At 34.9% G+C, this 22,086-nt stretch overlaps 1 protein-coding gene across 2 annotated transcripts in view; it reads left to right on the forward strand.

Annotated features, from left to right (window-relative positions):
• TFPI (tissue factor pathway inhibitor) overlaps nt 1–22,086 on the forward strand; it is an 86,629-nt gene that overhangs the window by 56,721 nt on the left and 7,822 nt on the right. The window contains exons 4-6 of one of the 2 annotated variants that reach the window (XM_069577027.1): nt 3,464–3,508; nt 6,696–6,872; nt 8,427–8,477. In XM_069577027.1, coding sequence (XP_069433128.1) covers nt 3,464–3,508; nt 6,696–6,872; nt 8,427–8,477 — 273 coding nt within the window. The remainder of the gene's footprint in view (nt 1–3,463; nt 3,509–6,695; nt 6,873–8,426; nt 8,478–22,086) is intronic. The other variant, XM_069577028.1, reaches the window with a different exon arrangement.

A 22,086-nucleotide genomic window follows, 5' to 3' on the forward strand; every position in this document is an offset into this window, starting at 1 on the left:
CAAAGAAAAGGCTTATAGTAGACAATATAAAAAACTAATCATGAACTAACTACATGTTGTCTACAGGAAAGATATTTTAAAAATATGGACACAGAGGTTAAAAGATGAAAAAAGATACACCTTGCAAGCATAGATCATAAGAATGATTAGTTGAAGTAGACTATAGGACTAGGAATATTGGCAGAAGAAAGGGGAGATATTTTATAGGAATGAGGGTCAATTAATCAAAAAGTCATAACACTCATTGTCTGTGTGTATGCTTCAACTGTAGAACCTGAAAACTTTCAAAGAAACAATTGATAGAAGTTAAAGGAGAAATATGATTTATCATATTTATATAATATATGATTTATATCTTTGAAGCTGAAATTTTGTTTTATTTGGGAGACCATTGAAAATTATGACTTATAAATTGCCATGCCTGAGAATAAATTCAAGCCATGTATTTCAGAGAATAGGAATTATAAATGTGTTCAGTTTGATATGTATCCTCAGCTGTCCTTTTGCAGATAAAGGTGGTTTATCAGTTGTTTCCAAATATGTATAGTTTTGTGTGGCATATTTACCAGCGTAATAATAGAGACATAATAACAAAGTTAATAAGGTAGGAAACATTAAAATATAGTTTGTTTTTTGGTTTCTAGACACATGGCTTTCAAAATGTTTGTCTTTTGGTTTAGTTGTTTTTTTTCCCATAGCCTGAACAAAACTGGGCTCCCCTAGTGACTCAGTGGTAAGAATCCACCTGCTAATACAGGAGACGTGGGTTCGATCCCTGGGTCAGGAAGATCCCCTAGAGAAGGAAATGGTACCCCACTCCAGGATTCTTATCTGGGAAATCTCATGGGCAGAGGAGCCTGGTGGGCTACAGTACAAAATAGTCAGATAAGACTTAGCGGCTAAACAACAACAACTAAAACAACATTGAATTTAATTATTAGTTTTCAAAAAACTAAGTGTATAAAGTGTGGAAATTAAAAGAATTAGATGAAAGAGATCAAATTCCCATTTAACTATTTAGCCAGTCCACCTCTGCAGCAGGGTTGACTGTTTACAATTAAATCATAGACTATAAATTCCTAAAACATCTTTAAAGGCTCTAGTAAGTATGCCATTTATACTTATACCAGGGGGCTTCCCTCGTAGCTCAGCTGGTAAAGAATCCACCTGCAATGCGGGAGACCTGGGTTCAATGGCAACCCTCTCTAATATTCTTGCTTGGAGAATCCTCATGGACAGAGGAGCCTGGTGGACTAGAATCCATGGGATTACAAAGAGTCAGAAATGACTTAGCGACTAAGCACAAGTATGCTGTTTATATTAATTACTATTTTATTGACTAGGCTAACTGTGACTTCTGGTTTTTCATAAGGATTTACATGGGAATTTTCTCCACAGGGAATTAAAGAGTATGTAAATACATTTTCCATTCTCTTAATTTTTAACTTTGTTATTTTATGTTTTATTTGTTTGGCACAGTGAACACCTACCTAGTAACAAGAATAGTCTGCCCATAGAGTCTTTTCCTGTCTAGTTAGAAAATTTCTAGGCTGACTTCAACAAATAAGAAACATTAAAATTTACTGTTCAGATTTTACCCTTCCTGTTCCCAACAGAAAAGAAAAAGATGAAGACAGAATAGGGCAAAAAATATTTTTTTTACAGTTGTTAAAATGTATACAATAATTATCGCAGGCTTCCCTTGATAGCTCAGTTGGTAAAGAATCTGCCTGCAATGCAAGACACCCTGGTTCGATTCCTGGGTCTGGAAGATCCACTGGGGAAGTGATAGTCTACCCACTCCAGTATTCACGGGCTTCCCTTGTGGCTCGGCTGGTAAAGAGTCAGATAACTGTGAATTAATTTTAATATTACTAATGAAAAGTTAAAATGTAAATTCATATATATTAGAATTCAAGGAATTATTAAAATAATTAGTAAAATATACTGCCGTTACTTCTTATACCATCATTAATAAACGTTATATTCTGTATAAATCTAGGAAAATATCTTTGATAATTAGCTGTAAACCTTATCTATGTTTTCAGACTATACGTGGCATAAAAATAAGTTGTATGTCCATGGCTGTTCTCAGGATTCTTGAGGATAATTTAAATGTACCTATAATACGAATGTGCTAAAACACATTATTTGAATTGGTTACACATATACCAGATGAATTACTCTGACTTAGGATGAAACCAGCAAGGAACAAGTTCTCTTTTAATATTGCATGAACATTGAGATCAAGTATCTCTACGACTCTTGTCAGTAGCGCTCTATATTCTTTCCCTCCTTTCATAAATTAAAAATATGACACAATAGTTGCACATTATATTTTAATGTAAGCTTACTGTGACAGTCCACTGTCTAAAAACATTAACTAGAAGTTGGTTGTTTACAATAAAAAAATCAGATTTTAACATTTAAAATACAATTAGAATTTCACACACACACACACACACACACACACACACACACACAGAACTTTTTTAAAAAGAGTATTGAATAAAACATAGTAAAGCTCAGAAAAGAGTTGAGCCACGTCACCTTATCACTCATAGACATTTTACTGTCCAGAGAATAACCTGACTGGTCACTGGCTGAAAGGGGTATCTAACCAACTCATACTCATATTCGTTGTCTCTGACCTCTTTTTCCCCCCGACCTTTTACGACCTTTTATGTCTCTCTGGCCATCCAAATAGCGATAAACTGCCTTATCCAAAGCTTTTCTGTATAAAACAAATGATTATACGACAAAAAAAAGATTCCTTATGCTTACATGAACAAATTAAAACTGTATATATCAATTTGAATTTCATTAGCTATCATTTAACCTAAAATTTAGATTCCATACTTGAAATACAGTGGGTTAAAGACAAGTAGCGGTGGAGTAACTCCAATTATTCTATGAGATTAAACCAAAAATGACATCACAGTTATCTTTTGCTTCATTCCTCCTCTGTATTTGGAAATAATAATGAAACTTATAATTGGATTAAGATAATTGGCAGCAGAAGGAATCAGGAAAGGAGGTAATTCTGGTTCCTTTCACCTCTACTCCCATTCCTCTGTACAAATGACCTGTTTCTACAGGCCAAGTAGGTTGTTTGAATTACTTTCATATTTCACATTATTTTAATAAAGATCTATTTTAACCATAGATATTTTGAATAGCAAATTTACTTCACCATGAATTATTATTTTTATAAGTGGGTTAGAATGTTTTAAAATAGTTTTTGAGACATTATTATATTAAAACATAGATGACTTCATGGTTATACTGTAATAATTTAACTAATTTAATATCTAGAGAAAATAAAAGGAAATTTATTCATTGACATTCTGTATAAGAATAATTTTAATAGTAATAAATACATCATCCTAGTTGATAAATGGAAAGTCATAACATTATATGATAAATTGTGGTAATTGATACACATATATTATTTTTCTTGCAGATTATCCAGTGAATATTACAAAGACGAAAGTAACACTGCACAAAGGTGAATGTTCATTTGTGTGCTAATTAGTAGTATTTACATAAGGTACTTGGAAATTCAATTCTCAGCTTTCTCTGATAAGAGATTCATCATAAATCCACGTGATTTTTGAAATGGAGTTTTGTTTCAGTAGATACAATAAAAAAGTAGAAACAACATGCATGATAGTTCATAAGGAAAGACTTAAGCACTGTGTTTACTCATTCTCATGCGGTATGATGTCTGGTATGAGATCAGTAACAATCCAGAGATGTGCACATGCTATTCTAACATCTCCCAAATAGTGATTTAGATGTTGCTGTTCTTTCTTTAGTTCTTAGATATCTAATCCTTTGATAACCTCAGCACTGTGTGGCTCTAGCAAGTTTCATTCAGTATTCTCCTGAGTAGATATGCCTTTGAGTTGTCAAAATCTACATGCAAAAATATGTGGAGATATTTAACAAGAAATAATTGCTTCTGTCAACATTATTTAGTGTTTACATATTTTTAATTTGGGGATTTAAATAATTTTACTTACAGTTTTTAACTAACAATAATTACATTTTGGTGAATATGTTTCAATAAGAAAGATATGCTTCGTTTTAATAAAGGTCTAGAAAATGACTTTGCTCAATTACCATTCACAGCATTTACATAGGAATGAGAAAATATTGAACAAAAGGATGAAATTATTTAACTCATTACATGAAAATGGAAGAAAGTGAGCCAGCAGGAAAGCCTTAAGACATCAAAGAGCTACACAATTCAAAGCGAATTTTAGTTTTACTGACTTTGGCTTAATTATGTGAGAAAGAGCTGAAAAATTCTACAACTCATTAATAAGTTTAAGACAGTTTATGGTCCAGAATTACAATCAAAATTTATAAAATAAATTCAGCAGCAAAGTGTACAACCAACATAAGTAAATGTATTTATTTACAAGTTGTAAAATAACTTTCTATAAATATTGAATTAATTTTTGCAAAAGTGTTTGCTACCTCAATTAAATGAAATTCTTCCTATCTGTAATATCATAACTAGGCTTTTTTGTTGATCAAGTAAGAGATGATATCTTTAATATTTAATTGTTAGGATTTTTTTTTCAAAAATGTAGAATTAGGAAAAGAATTATATGCAGGGAAATTTACTAGAAAATTATGCTACTTAATTTATATTTAATGATTCAAAATTCATTCTATTTTGATACTATATATGAAAGAGAATAAAGCTATCAATTCTATTCACATTTAAAAATGATCAGATGCTGAAATTAATCAATAATGAAGACCTTTAAACTACTGATTTGAAGTTAACTTTGTCATATGCCTCCTAGTATCACCATCAGAACAATTACAAAGGCAATGGAGATTCTCTACAACCCGCGTTGGGAGAAAGTTTTGCTTCAGACAGTTATCAAGTTTGCAGCTTGGAACAAAAGTTAGGAGTGAGAATTATGTGGCTTATGGAAGTGGTATATAGCTTAAAGTTGCATTCTAGGTTTTAACTGAGCATCAATTTAGAGCAAGAATTGTATATACGGATTCAATACAAATATTAAAAGTTTATTTATCTGAGGAATACTGGAATGAATTTCTTAATTTTTAATCATAAATATTTTAAGCTATAGGCCTAAGCAGAATAATTTTACAAGTATGCAATATCAATTCCTAAAATAAAATTCTGTCCTACAATGGGGTCTCATAAATGATAGCAACTTCCAGTTGTATAATTCCTTAATTACATTTCAGGATAATTTGTTACAATTTTCTCATCTTTATAGTCAATATTTTTTTTTACCTACTCCCTTTTGTTAAGCTAGAATTCTTGTATTGTTTGTTAATATGATTTAAAGTTTTATAAGAATTACATACTAAGACCTAAACAACTCAACTTAGTGATCAAATATATTTTTCTTTCTCTTATAGCATATTAAAAAAAATTAAGGAAGTAGGATTTTTCCTTATTTCATATATCATATTTAACCACAAATTGTTACCAGGGAAATAATAGTAACAGTCACCTTAAGAATAAAGAGGCAGTAAATAGTGAACAAAATAATTTTCAAATTGGTACTTTGAGAAGTCATAGAAATAGATACTTTACTCTAATTAAAATAGTATATTTTACTTAATAAAATAATTTTTCATGCAGATTGATTTTTCTACTGTTGCAGAAATCATTAACATTATTAAATACATGTTCTTTTTAAAATAAACACTCATGAATATTGTTTCCTTGAGATGGATACAACATGCTTTAAGATGTGAAAAGATTGTGCAGTTCATTTTTGCCTCTATGGGCAGCAGCAGAGAGGGCAGGAAATGGGGAAGCTGGAGATTTTCCCTGAAAATCCAAGCACAATATATCTTGCAATCATAATAATTTTGAAAATAATTTGAAGCTTTTCTTTCTGAGTATGCATGTAAACAAGGTTTGTAATGTAAACCACAGTGGCACAACTTTTATCGACAGCTGTGTTTAGCCTGGATTGGAGCACTATCAAAGATGGGGTATGAGGCTTTTTCAAAAGCCTCTCCAATCCCTGAACATGTATTTCCTTTCTGTCTCTGCACTTTTGGAGTCATTCCAATGCCTGGAAGAAAAATAAGAGACACAGTGGTGGAGGATGTCATAACTAATACAGATATTAATTTCAGAATAAGAATTTAGGAGCTTCTAAGTATAGCCATGAAAGACTCCACCCTGCCTCAAAACTTCCCTGTTTATAAAAATTGAAGCCATTCATAATGAAGCAGCACAGTATACTTTAAAATTATATTACACATCTGAAAATTATGAAATTTGTGGATCTTTCCTAAATTTAGAGGCACATAAAGTTAACAAAAATAAGTAAACCAAATTTTTGCCATAATACTTTACACTTCCAAACCAAGGGTAATCAAACCCCAATATCTTTTATTCTCTCAATTTATGAAAGAGTTGATAGTTAATGTGCTAATTGACTCTGAGAAATTTAGAACTTGAAATTCCAATAGACTCAATGTATGACAGTTGTACATACATTGTTCTAAATGTCAAAGGAGATAAAATATAGTTGTGGATAATGTTATATTTTACCTTTTATCTTTATCTTTTCATATGTACTTCTTAAATATCTTCAACTTAACCAGTTGTTTATATTTTTAATTGACATAATTAAATTATTCAAAAAAAGAATACTACTTTCTGATGTTTTAATAATTTCTAGAACAGCCAGATTTCTGCTTTTTGGAAGAAGATGTTGGAATCTGTCGCGGTTATATTACTAGGTATTTTTATAACAAGCAATCAAAGCAGTGTGAACGTTTCATATATGGTGGGTGCCTCGGGAATCTCAACAATTTTGAATCACTAGAAGAATGCAAGAACACCTGTGAAGACACATGTATGTTTATTTCTCATCTCCTTTTACTTCATTTTATAGGCATTCTTTTTAAACTAAGACATCTTAAAGGATGTTCAGGGTTACTCAGATTTTGTTGCAGCCATGCAAGTGAAGATCCATTGTATTCACTCTAAATCTGATATAAATTCAGTTCAGTTCAGTTCAGTCACTCAGTCGTGTCTGACTCTGTGACCCCATGAATTGCAGCACGCCAGGCCTCCCTGTCCATCACCAACTCCCGGAGTTCACTCAGACTCACGCCCATCGAGTCCGTGATGCCATCCAGCCATCTCATCCTCTGTCGTCCCCTTCTCCTCCTGCCCCCAATCCCTCCCAGCATGTCTTTTCCAATGAGTCAATTCTTTGCATGAGGTGACCAAAGTACTGGAGTTTCAGCTTTAGCATTATTCCTTCCAAAGAAATCCCAGGGTTGATCTCCTTCAGAATGGACTGGTTGGATCTCCTTGCAGTCCAAGGGACTCTCAAGAGTCTTCTCCAACACTACAGTTCAAAAGCATCAATTCTTTGGCACTCAGCCTTCTTCACAGTCCAACTCTCACATCCATACATGACCACTGGAAAAACCATAGCCTTGACTAGACGGACCTAGTCACTATCTTAATTTTTTTTTTTTTAAGGAATAGAGAATTAACAAATTTATGTGTGCTAAATTCTTTGTCATGTCCAATTCTTTGTGACACTATAAACTGTAAACCCCAGGCTCCTCTGTCCATGGGATTCTCCAGGGAAGAATACTGGAATGGGTTACCGTGCCTTCCTCCAGAGGATCGTCCCAACCAGGGGTCAAACCCACGTCTCTTATGTCTCCTGCATTGGCAGGTGGGTTCTTTATCAGCAGCGCCACCTGGAAAGTCCTAAGAAATTTATAGTGGAAATTATTTTCATCGAATAAAAATTTGTAGGTTAGATTATTTAATTTTCCTATCTGAGAATACTGTAGTAAAATTTAAGCACAAGAGTAAGACTGCTAAAATCCCTTAGGTGTATAACAATTTGAGGGGAAATGGTTCTTTGGAAACTACCACTGAAGATCAGATTTATCTAGCTATAAAATTAATTAAAGGAGTGACTTAAACATTAACTGTTACCCCCTTTTGTTTTGACAAAGAACATCAAAGATACTCATGGAAATATTATAAGATATATGTATAGAAAAGTTTAAAGATTCACTGTTCACTACTTCCCAGGTGGCTCAGTGGTTAAGAATCCAATTGCCAACGCAGGAGATGCAGGAGACTCAGGTTTGATCCCTGGGTCAGGAAGATCCCCTGAAAGAGGAAATGGCAACCCACTCAAGTATCTTTGCCTGGAAAAATCCCATGGGCAGAGGAGCCTGGCAGACTACAGTTCATAGGGTCTCAAAAGTCAGATGTGACCGAGCGAATGAGCATGAGGCACAATTTAACAAAGCAATGTAAATAAAATTTCTAGACGTTTACTTTTTTAAACACAACTTCCGTGCTTTGTTTTATGTGTACAGTTATGAGCTTGTGACAATGTCTTCTATTTTAATTGGCTATATATGTTTTCCAGTGAATGATAGAATCCAGGTTGATGCACCTAGCAAGAAACCCAGCTCCTTTGGTAAGACTCTGTTTTAATTACTGCCAGAAAAATATTATCATGGTAACAATAGAAGAATGTGTAAGAGAACTATGTTTTTTAGAAAATTATACCTCTTGTTCTTTAATGATAGATCTGATGAAATACTGAGTATTTCAGTATTTATTTCAGTATTTATACAGAATATTTCAGTATTTATATCAGTACTATTATTTCAGAACTAATAGTAGATGGAATACTGAGATTCAAAACTGCTTAAGATCTTTAGTTCCAGAAAAATGATAATTTTCCTAATCTATTTTAAAGTATGCTTTGAAGTAGGTTTTTGATTACATATCATATGAAAACTTTTACATGATACTTAACTCTATGCTAAATTTATCTTGTAACATAATAGCTAGGGGTTATCAGCTTCAGTGCCTAATTGTAAATGTTTGCGATGGCAGCCTAGAATGGTCTTAAATTGGGCCTAGCATTGGCCGAGGTCTCTGGTGTCAGTCACAGGAGAGATTAGGAATTTGGTGACTAACCATCCTTAAGGTTAAGTCACTCAGAAGGACTTTTCTTTTGGAGGTATGCAGAACTCTTTTTCTGGACTCTATCCTGTCAACATATTTGTAGAATTTAAAGAAACATACAGGAAATATGCCCGCAAAAATGCAGAACTGAAAATTCTGGGAAACATAACCAGACATAACAAATATCTAGACAGAAACCACCTGAAAAGTTGGAAGTTAATGGGATGAATGTAAGTCCTTACTAAATTTAAAAAATCACATGTGCTTTTTCAGAAATTAAAGATTTTGCTTAGAAGTAGTCCATATAATATTGTTAAATGTAAAGTTTGCATTGTTCAAAGAGTTCTGTGACATTAAAATTGCAACTTTAAGGTGAAAAGAGACATACTGTCTCCACCCCCGTCTTGTGTCAGAAACAGATGTGGTTCTGAATGTCTTTGAGCATCTTTCTTTACAAAAAAAACAAATAAGCAAGCAAAACTTCTGCCCAGATGGATTTAAGAGACTGTAATACTGACTGATTTGTCTAGAATGAAGAATATAGAGCTACATTGACCTGATTATGTCTATGGACTTGTTTCAGCCCTGAATGCAATACATTAGAGGTCCCCACACTGTGACTTGGCAGGACTAGAAAAAGTAAGAAGTGAGACCTAAGAGAAAACGTTATATATGCTCTTGGTGGTTGAAACACTGTCCTGTGAAAGGAGAATTAAATTCTATACATGCCTCACTCAGCCCTCTCTGTTTCAGTCTTCCCTATTCACACACCCGGACATGGTTCCTTATCTCCCTCAACCCAGCCGAAGTATCAGGTTTATTGAATGAAATCTAAAGCACAGATTTCTTTCTGTAAAAGTGTTTCTTTTTAATGAGAGGTCTTCAAAAATGGATGAGTGCCTCAGGGACTAAAGCCCCCAAATTGTAGGCACTGACATAGTATTCCAGCAGCGCTTGAGATGTCATAAAGGGCATGCAAAATTTCAGAGGGAGTTAGACACTGTAGTATATTCAAAATGCTTTCAGGTCCTTAGATTTTATAATTTTAGAGCAGTGAGTTCAGTACCAAATGAAAAGAGTCTAAATTTTAAATACTACTTTGTAATAATGATAATCCTAAGTATCTTTGTACTTCTAATTTTTTATCTGTGAAATTAAATAATTTCACTGTATTGTTTCTTTGTGTCCTTCCAGCCCTGTGTCTTTCAGTGACATTTTATTTTATCCAATTAAATATCCCATGTTGAAAAGCACGCTAACTCTTATTGCTGTGAAAGATGTGAAAGTTAACAACAAATATATTATTGAATGTAAAGATACGTGTGATAAATATATCTACATGTGAAATTAGTTTTTAATGTGTTTCAATTATTTTTGTTTGGGTTACTTTACTAATTCAAATAGAGATCATTAGTTATTTACCATTAAAGTGAATAGAGCAGGTTAGGAGATGGTCTTGTCTTGGAGTATAATACTTGATTTTTAGCAGGCATACTAGAAAAACAGAAAGTGGAAAATACAGAAAAATGTGAGAAAATAATGCTTTAAATACTATCTGCTAGATGTCCTCCCTAAGTTTTTATGTAGATGCACATTAAAAAGTATATTAAACAAATTAACGGTTTTAAAAGCATATCATTAACTAAGGAAGCAGTAACATTCACACCATAAATTTAAAGGGAAACAATGTTAAGAGATTTTTTAAATTTCAAATAACAGACATTTGAGGGATAGTTCTTTCATAGTAACTGCATTTAAAATTAGGGCACATGGTCTCCCTTTTTGTCTAGAGAACTATTTTATTTTTGAGGGGTTTGTATTTGCTTCAAAATCTAAATTCCTCTAGCTATTTTGACCCCTAACCCTCTTTTCCTGGGAGCATTCTCTTATTCTTTTGTTTTGCAGCATTCCTAATTTAAAACATGAAACAGTGTTGCAATAATGTCTCTCCAGTGGCTTAAACATGTAAAGGATAACAATGAAGCTCTGCCTCTAATCTTCCTAAAACCTACATGATCCCATGTCTGCTCCATCCAAGATGAGGCAGGTGGAGATGCAGCTGTTCCTTTCCATCATTTAAGACCTAGATAATCCCTCCTCCATCCCATCCAGAAGCAGAGTGTAGGAAGGCAATTGTGCCCCCACTCTTCCAAAACATAGAGTATCCCTCCCTCAACTCTTCATAAAAGGCTTTGTGGAGGTCTATAAAGACACTCTTGATATTCCAAATCAAAAAGTATTACATCCATCACTGCTTGCAATTATATTAATACATGCTACAATAATTTAAGAAACTACAGTTCAATGTTTACAGTAAAACCTTGTTGAAGGTTTTAGCAAATGTAAAAGGTTCTCTGTAGTGTTAGATTCTTTTGAAAAGATATAAGTCCTTTAAGATTTTGATTCAGCATAGTGATAGAACATGCCCCACAATACAAATAGAATAGCATTCATTTAAAATTTTTGTCATTGAAAACAATTCTTAGGTATTTGAATATTCCAAAAATACAGTGAGATTGTGTAATTGTTAAGTGAAATATTTGCAAATATAATTTTAATGTTTATCTTTCTGATGATGATAGAAAAACACTTTAGAAACATTGCTGAATGTTACTAGAAAATGGTTTGTTAATTTTTAAGACTGCTATTCTCAACCACAATGTTGCTAATTAGCATGAGAATATGTTTTTTCCAGTGAACCTTCTTGACTCAAGATATTTGAATGCTTATTAAGCACAAGTGTTAGTCACTCAGTTGTGTCCGACTCTTTGCGACCCCATGGACAGTAGCCCGCCTCTCCAGGCAAGACTACTGGAGTGGGCTGCCATTTCTTTCTCCATATTAAGCACAACTGAGGTTTAATTTTCTCCTTTCGTTTCTGTATTTCAATATTAATAGGCTCCTGCTTTGCAAGCAGATTCTTTACTGTCTGAGCCACCAGGAAAGCCCAATAGGCTACACGGGTGACCTCAAAGATTGAAACATGCTCTTCCTTAAAGAGGTTTTTATAAATGTTTTGTAAGCATGCCCCTGTGCACAAGTAAGAGAAAATTATTTGAGTTTGATTTATTGTTCTGAATTATGAGGATCTCCTTGTAGTTACAAAAAATGTATCCTCCATACATGCAGGAGAGAAATAATTCTAATACAATATCTCTAAATGTATGCAGTTCTGTGTATGATCTTCAGGATGAAAGACTGTCACAATTGCTTCTTGACTTTCTTGGTGTGATTGGCACTATAATATAGTGGATAAGAGAAATGACTCTGCGTCTGAAGACATGGGCTCAAATCCCGTTTCTTCCACTTACCACCTGTGCAACCTTAAAATAACTCTTAACCTCTCTGAACCTTACTTTTTCCTACTACAAAAAGAGGATGGTAATAATATAGTGCTTACCTCATAGGCTTCATTGTGAGGTGAAATCATTCACTATACATAGCTTGCTTAGGACAGTGGCTGATACCTCTTCAGTGCTATGTAAATAAGATTCATCATTTTTAACCCATATGATTCAGAGCAATACAAGCCTTAATTCCCAGGCCTTAGTTTCTCACCTTTAAAACAACTCTTTGTAAGTTCCCATTTGCAGGAAAAGGTGATACTTCAGCCACTGATAAAATCTCTAATTATTCAGATAAAGTGCTTCAGCACATATACTATAATAAAATGATAATCAACTTTAAAAGAGAATTTACAGTAGAACTAAATTAATACATATATGGAAACTTAAACAGTTCAAATGTGTTTCCTAGAAACAAAGAATACTGGTATGAAGTATTGTGGGGCTTTGGGACAAAAGAATTTTGAGTAATTTTTTCTTTACATTTTATATTTCCAACTTTATAGATTTTCAGAGTTCTGCTGTCATTTTCCCATTTATTAAAGGTTGAGCATTTGATAATCACTTTTGATCACTTCTCTCCTAGTCAGTCATTAAATTTTATGACTTTCTCTGATGAAATGACCATTCTCATCTTTTCCATTTTCAATCTTACCTATTTTGTTCAGACTATTGTTCCTTGATGTTTAGATTACCTCAGCAATCATATGCCATCCAAACTGGGGTGCTAATGAAAGTAGGGTGCTAAAACTCATTTATTTATTTACAATATATATTTATAGATAGAAAGTTAGGATTCTGATTTTGGCAGATAAATAGTTTTATTTTATTTTATTTATTTTTTTTAATAGTTTTATTTTAAAGTGTATTAGAATTTTTCAAAAATCATATACATGTTGGAATATTATATACCGAAAAAATAACTATGAACCAGTGCTATCTCAGGCAAACCAGACGTTATAGACCATTCCGTTCAGTTCAGTCGCTCAGTGGTGTCTGACTCTGTGACCCCATGAACCGCAGCACACCAGGCTTCCCTGTCCATCGCCAACACCCAGAGCTTGCTCAAACTCATGCCCATTGAGTCGGTGATGACACTCAACCATCTTATCCTCCCTCTGTCATTCCCTTCTCCTCCTGCCTTCAGTTTTTTCCCCTTCCATAAGGAAGACTTCCTCTCTCTCCCCATTGGCTTTTTATTTTGATTCATTTAATAATTAAATTGATTTTTGTGTTAGCTCCAACTTACTGACTAGATGGCAAGTTTTTTTAAAGGAAGAAACAATGGATTTGTATTTTGTAGACTCCCTTCCTCTGGTGTTTATCCCACTGTTAGGCACTGGAGAAATGACTTATATATTTTTATTTATTTATTTTGTAATCCATATTTACAACAGAAAGAACAAATGATGGTTAGAAGAATGCTGATCACACTTACTGATGTGTTTTTGAACATTGTCAGCATTCACGCCCCATGCTCATTCTAGGATTATATACCATTTTATGCATATGCTGATAATTGTGCTTTTGATATTTCTTTAATATTTATATGGCATGTGTACAAATGCCTTCCATTCTGTACCATTAATAACATTTGTACTGTTAATAACGTTTGATATTTATACAGAGAGAGTTAATATATTCCTCTCCATATATCTCTTTGGTAAATGTCTAAATAGCAAAGAAAAACTAATGTTTTCAAGTATTTCTATTGGTTCTGAACCTTTTGAGTAGACCTGACTCATCATGAAAAAAATAAATTATCCCGCTTTTCATAGCTGACATTCTTCTGTATATCAACTGTAAAGAGCTGTCTTAGGACTACTCCAGTTACATGATATTTTGGGGAAAAAAAAAAAATCTTTGAATATATTTTGAAAGACTATTGCCAACCCAGTCTGATACTTGTTGTCTGGCCGAGGAAAGGAATATCTCTATACCTGACCTAGTCCCATGTTGCTTCCTGGCAGCCTCCAGTCGAGGGAGAGGGACTGGGTGGTATTCTGAAGGCCATTGGGGTCCCTGGAACTCTGTCTCTCTCCTGACTGTATTCACCGTATGACATAGTGCCAGATTCCATATATATATATATATATCTGTGAAAAAAAATTTGTAGAAAAGAAACACACAACACATAGATCTTTTAAATATTTTTTGCTTCTCATTAGCCTTCTGGAAGAGATATTACACTCACAAATTGCCTGCCTGACACCAAATACCATTACTTATATAGTCAATTTAATATTTGAAAGATAATTTTGTCATCTATTTGGCCTTTTGTTGAAAATTTGATTATATAAAGAAAAATATTACAACCATAGACTCTTTGGAAAGAAAATAATCCCCATCAAACAAAGATTTATTGCACGTAGCTGTATACCACAGTTAATCATTAAGCACTGTCAACAACTCTTGAAAACCCCAATCAACAACTCATATCCATAGTCCCAAAGAAATATCTTATTTTTCATATGGCGTTCTCATATCAAAAGACACAGAAACTTCCCTCATAATCTAAACATGTCTACATGATGAATCTGATGCCATTGAGCTGGTTTTACAAAAATAGATAAAAACTTGTGGTAAGTGTCCATCAGACCTCCCGCTTCCTGGCAGGAGCGAAGTGAGAAGTAAAAATGTAGCACCGCATCTCTGCCAAGATGGCGGCCATCCAAACACAGTCACCCTAGGTGACCACGGACTACTTTTTGCCAATCCTTTTCTTCCTGGCCCATCCCTGGTTTCAACAAGGATAATTTTTTTTTTTATCATAAGATTTTATTGTAAGATTCCTCCAGAGAAGTGTTACAGATGCCTTTAAAAGAGAAAATTCACAGACCTTCATTTTGTGAATATTAATTTTGTATGAACAAGTAAAATGGTAGGAATAAATTTCTTAGTCATGTGACCATTATACAACTCTCAATCAAGCTTCAGTTCACTTCAGTTGCTCAGTTGTGTCCAACTCTTTGCGGCCCCATGGATTGCAGCTCACCAGGCCTCCTTGTCCATCACCAACTCCCGGAGCCTACTCAAACTCATGTCCATCATGTTGGTGATGTCATCCAACCTTCTCACCCTCTGTCGTCCCATTCTTCCCCTGCCTTTAATCTTTCCCAGCAAGAGGGTCTTTTCAAGTGAGTCATTTCTTGGCATCAAGTGGCCAAAGTATTGGAGTTTCAGCTTCAGCATCAGTCTGTCCAATTAATATTCAGAGCTGATTTCCTTTAGAATTGACTGGTTGGATCTCCTTGCAGTCCAAGGGACTCTCAAGAGTCTTCTCCAACACCACAGTTCAAAAGCATTGATTCTTTGGTGCTCAGCTTTCTTTATAGTCCAACTCTCACACCTATACATGACTGCTGGAAAAACCATAGTTTTGACTAAATGGACCTTTGTTGTCAAAGTAATGTCTCTGCTTTTTAATACTGAGTACTCTTGCCTGGAAAATCCCATGGATGGAGGAGCCTGGTAGGCTGTAGTCCATGGGGTCGCTAAGAGTCAGACACGACTGAGTGACTTTACTTTGACTTTTCACTTTCATGCATTGGAGAAGGAAATGGCAATCCACTCCAGTATTCTTGCCTAGAGAATCCTAGGGATGATGGAGCCTGGTGGGCTGCCGTCTCTGGGGTCGCACAGAGTCGGACACGACTGAAGTTACTTAGCAGCAGTAGCAGCAGGAGGTGGATCATTGCTTTTCTTCCAAGGAGGAAGTGTCTTTTAATTACATGGCTGCAGTCACTATCTGCAGTGATTTTGGAGCCCAAAAAGGTAAAGTCTGTCACAGTTTCCATTATTTCCCCATCTATCTGCCATGAAGTGATGGGACCAGACGCCTTGATCTTAGTTCTCTGAATGTTGAGCTTTAAGCCAACTTTTTCATTCTCTTCTTTCACTTTCATTAAGAGACTCTTCAGTTCTTCATTTTCTGCCATAAGGATGATGTCATCTGTGTATCTGGGGTTATTGATATTTCTCCTGGCATTCTTGATTCCAGCTTGTGCTTCATCCAGCCCAGCATTCCTCATGATGTACTCTGCATAAAAGTTAAATACACAGTATGACAATATATAGCCTTGATGTACTTCTTTCCTGATTTGGAACCAGTCTATTGTTCCATGTCTAGCTCTAACTGTTGCTTCTTGACCTGCATACAGATGTCTCAGGAGGCAGGTCAGGTGGTCTGATATTCCCATCTCTTTCAGAATTTTCCACAGTTTGTTGTGATCCACACATTCAAAGGCTTTGGTGTAGTCAATAAAGCAAGAGTATATGTTTTTCTGGAACTCTGTTGCTTTTTTGATGATCCAGTGGATGTTGGCAATTTGATCTCTGGTTCCTCTGCCTTTTCTAAATCCAGCTTGAACATCTGAAATATCATTCACATATAAATACAATACAAACTACAAATAAATTGTAATGATAATAAACAATAAAACATAAATTAATAATACTAATTGATTTATTTAATGGCACATGTTTTTTTCTAATAGGGAAAAATCTCTATAACATGATTTTGGTATGGACTGCTATAGAACAGGTTAGGAATGAAATAGGAGCAGGATAGAAAGCTTGTGCCATTCTAGGTTGTGTGTTCTTTTACTGCCCTTTTTGTATTTGAATGCTGGACAATCTTTACAGGAAGGAGCCTGAAAAGCATTGATATAACATGTGTAGTGTAGGGGAATCTCAAATTTATCTTTCCTAGGGACTTAGAAGAATGAGCTTTCTAGTTTATCACCTATTAATTCTACTAAATAAATGTGACTGACTAGTGCAGATATGATCAGAGAGGGCATGAAATCCTAAAACGTTGGTCTAATTCTAGAATCTGCCCAGGTTGAACATCACAACCCAATAATTCTTGCCCTTCAAATATTCGAGCTCTCTGTATGCTGTTTGACTCAGAATGTTACTTCCAAAAATTTTGGCCTTCTTGTTTGATAAACCTGCTTTGTTAGGTATCTTTCTCCTGTTCAGACTTATTAAATTCCAAATCCATTCATATAACTGAGGGTAAGAAGCATCTACAATACTCTGAACCTGAGCTTCAAAGAAGACAGACTTTGAGACTCAAATATAAAGGGGAACTTGTGACTACTTTCATTTTACCTGATAATAATTAAAATATCTTTGCTCAATTATTTTTATTTCCTAGTTAGTTTTTAGAGTTTTTCTATGACATACCGTAGCCATTAAGTGCATTGGCTTTATGGGCAGAAAAATGTGGGTTTAAATTCCAGTTCTATTTGCAGACTCTGCCTCTGGGCTTGAAAAAAATTATACCACTCTCAGCCTCAAGCTCCTCATTTGTTATATGTGAAGAGTAATATCTCATAAAATTTTTGTGAAGATTGTGATGACTAAACTCAGTATTTAGCACAAATAACTCAAAGGCATTAATGTTTAAGTTTTTTATGATAATGGTATCTGTGATTATCCAGGATCAACAGAGGTTTACAGCTGGGAAAAAAATAAAATAATCAGGGGTACCATTTGTATACATTTTATTACATTTGTATTATATTTTATAATAATTTTTAATACAATTAAAGTATGTAACCTTGAAGTTTTTTCATTTAATATACTTAATACTATAATTACCTGAAATAACATAAAGCATTTGTAAAATTCTAACATAATTATAAAACACCAATATATGTTTTATGTCTTTGGGTCTTCTTTCTAATCAAAGGAATATCAAAACTTGTTTCCAACTTAATCTTATGACTTGAGGTACGGATTTGTTAACGTTTAAATTTTGGTTCAGTTCCACCTACTGAGTGCCTCCTATATGAGGATTTGTCATGCAGTCTGGGAGTCTAATAATAGTAAACAGAGGGTGGTTTTGTCCTTTATTGGCATGCCTGGAAAGTAGGGGCATATGTAGATGTTTTTAGTGTCTACTATATGCTCAGAGACCTGAACAAGTGTTAAGGGAGGACAAAGTCTTGATGTTGTACTTCTACTGAAGAATGTAAAAATTAAAATTTTCTGTCTTCTCAAAACTTGGGTTTTATCTTCTAACATCTTGGACTTGTTTGCCTAGATGCTAGCTAATCAACAGGCATAGTTCACAATTCTGTCTTCGTTCAGAGAAACTTTCTGAAGTATGATGTTCAGTTGCTCAGCCATGTCAGACTCTTTGTGACTCCATGGACTATAGCCTGGCTGGCTCCTCTGTCCATGAAATTTTCCAGGCAAGAATACTGGAGTGGGTTGCCATTTCTTCCTCCAGGGGATCTTCCCGACCCAGGGATCGAATCTGTGTCTGCTGAGTCTCCTGCATTAGCAGGCAGATTCTTTTAACACTATGCCACCTGGGAAGCCATTTTCTAAAGTAAAGCCACACTGAAATAAAGCCATGATTACCAAATTACAAATTTGGAAGCTATTGACTATATTTTATAATCTAATTACATTTCAAAATACATTAGAAAACATTCTATCTTCTAAGTCAACTAATCTAGAAATAATAGAATTTGCCTTCTCCCTATCTGTCTCCAACCCACATTCACTCTGGTGCTTAATTTTAGCCATTGCTGCTCTAACTGCTATAGTTAGGGTTCTCTTATACTCTGCTCTTTTTCATGTCTCCTACTGGATTCAGCTGACACATACATGGTTGAATTTGTTTTATGTATAAAGATAGATAATAATTGCCTCTTTTATCCTGTTTATATGTTTTTATATGTTCAGTCATTTTTAATGTCTATATCATAAAATCAAATATGTTAGCATTAAAGGACTTGCAAATTTAGTCTGAATTTGCTGTTCAAATTAAAGATTTGGTATTCAGTTCCATGAAACAATCCCAGAAGACAAAAAGAAATTTCTTCAACAAGTGATGAGGTGGTTCCTAAAACTTAAGTTGGTTGGTAAAATAGAAGAATCAATATAGGCATGTAAATAGTACACATGGACATCACTAGATGGTGAACACCAAAATCAGATTGATTATATTCTTTGCAGCCAAAGATGGAGAAGCGATATACAGTCAGCAAAAACAAGACCGGGAGCTGACTGTGGCTCAGATCATGAACTCCTTATTACCAAATTCAGACTCAAATTGAAGAAAGTGGGGAAAACCACTAGACCATTCAGGTATGACCTAAATCAAATCCCTTATGACTATACAATGGAAATGAGAAATAGAATTAAGGGACTATATCTGATAGACAGAGTGCCTGATGAACTATGGACAGAGGTGCATGACATTACAGGAGACAGGAATCAAGACCATCCCCAAGAAAAAGAAATGTAAGAAGAAAAATGGCTGTCTGAGGAGGCCTTGACATAACTGTGAAAAGAAGGGAAGCAAAAAACAAAGGAGAAAAGGAAAGATATAAGCATCTGAATGCAGAGTTCCAAAGAACAGCAAGGAGAGATAACAAAGCCTTCCTCAGTGATCAATGCAAAGAAATAGAAGAAAATAAATGAATAGGAAAGGCTCGAGATCTCTTCAAGAAAATTAGAGATAGCAAGGGAATATTTCATGCAGAGATGGGCTCAATAAAGGACAGAAATGGTATGGACCTAACAGAAGCAGAAGATATTAAGAAGAGGTGGCAAGAATACACGGAAGAACTGTACAAAAAAGATCTTCATGACCCAGATAGTCACGATGATGTGATCACTCACCTAGAGCCAGACATCCTGGTATGTGAAGTCAAGTGGGCCTTAGAAAGCGTCACTATGAACTAAAGCTAGTGGAGGTGATGGAATTCCAGTTGAGCTATTTCAAATCCTGAAGGATGATGCTGTGAAAGTGATGCACTCAATATGCCAGCAAATTTGGAAAACTCAGCAGGGACCAGAGGACTGGAAAATGTCAGTTTTCATTCCAATGCCAAAGAATGCTCAAACTACCACACAATTGCACTCATCTCATACGCTAGTAAAGTAATGTTCAAAATTCTCCAAGCCAGGCTTCAACAATATGTGAACTGTGAACTTCCCGATGTTCAAGCTGGTTTTAGAAAAGGCAGAGGAACTAGAGATCAAATTGCCAACATCTGATGGATCATCAAAAAAGCAAGAGAGTTCCAGAAAAACATCTATGTCTGCTTTATTGACTATGCCAAAGCCTTTGACTGTGTGGATCACAATAAACTGGAAAATTCTGAAAGAGCTGGGAATACCGGACCACCTGATCTGCCTCTTGAGAAACCTATATGTGGGTCAGGAAGCAACAGTTAGAACAGGAACAACAGTTAGACATGGAACAACAGACTGGTTCCAAATAGGAAAAAGAGCCTGTCAAGGCTGTATATTATCATCCTGCTTATTTAACTTATACACAGAGTACATCATGAGAAACGCTGGGCTGGAGGAACCCCAAACTGGAATCAAGATTGCTGGGAGAAATATCAATAACCTCAGATATTCAGATGACACCACCCTTACGGCAGAAAGTGAAGAAGAACCAAAGAGCCTCTTGATGAAAGTGAAAGAGGAGAGTGAAAATGTTGGCTTAAAGCTCAACATTCAGAAAACGAAGATCATGGCATCCAGTCCCATCACTTCAATCCAAATAGGTGGGGAAACAGTGGAAACAGTGGCTGACTTTATTTTTCTGGGCTCCAAAATCACTCCAGATGGTATTGCAGCCATGAAATTAAAAGACGCTTACTCCTTGAAAGGAAAGTTATGACCAAACTAGACAGCATATTAAAAAGCAGAGACATTACTTTGTCAACAAAGTTCCATGTAGTCAAGGCTATGGTTTTTCCAGTAGTCATGTATGGATGTGAGAGTCGGACTATAAAGAAAGCTGAGCCCCAAAGAATTGATGCTTTTGAACTGTCGTGTTGGAGAAGACTCTTGAAAGTCCCTTGGACTGCAAGGAGATCCAACCAGTCCATCCTAAAGGAGATCAGTCCTGGGGGTTCACTGGAAGGACTGACATTGAAGCTGAAACTCCAATACTTTGTGAACAGCTGACTCATTTGAAAAGACCCTGATGCTGGGAAAGATTGTGGGTAGAAATAGAGGGGGACGACAGAGGATTAGATAGTTGTATGGCATCACCGACTCAATGGACATGGGTTTGGGTGGACTCCGGGACTTGGTGATGGACAGGGAGGCCTAGCGTGCTGCAGTTCATGGGGTCGCAAAGAGTGGGACGTGACTGAATGACTGAACTGAACTGAAAATAATGCAGAAAGAGAGACTCTACATAAGGATTAATGTAAGTATAAAGTTAAAGGTTTACTGTATAAATTTTAAAGCTATTTCATAAGCCAGTTTACATATAAAACTGGCTTTTGGAGTATCATCTTATAGTTTAGCAGTCATGCTATATCAATTGCAATTCCTGGCAGAATATGAATTTATTCTGAATTCTGAAATCTATCATAGACCCTCTAAATGGAAGCTATCCAACTCGTTATTAATGGTGAAGTCAAGACAGTGCATTTTGTTATTAAATTCCCTTTGAAAATTAACAGAAGTCAGGTTAGTGTCTTTTATTCAATCTTAAATTTCCACAAATTATAATCTAGACCAAAATATCACATTGTGCAACTACTTCAAAACCTTTATATTTTCTTTCATTGTAGATATCAAAATCTGTATTTTGAATAGGTGAGTGCCTTGTGTTTATCTAGAATAAATATGTTAATTGAAAATAGTCAAGTTTATCTCTTGAAAGGGAACAAAATTTTCTATTTCTTCACCTTTAGAGATTGAATCAGATGATACTCAAGGACTCAGTAAATCTGGAGCTATAATGTCCATGAGAAACCATCTGCTTCATTTTTTAAA

This window comes from Ovis canadensis, chromosome 2, assembly GCF_042477335.2.
Source record: "Ovis canadensis isolate MfBH-ARS-UI-01 breed Bighorn chromosome 2, ARS-UI_OviCan_v2, whole genome shotgun sequence".
In the NCBI taxonomy this organism is placed as follows: domain Eukaryota; kingdom Metazoa; phylum Chordata; class Mammalia; order Artiodactyla; family Bovidae; genus Ovis; species Ovis canadensis.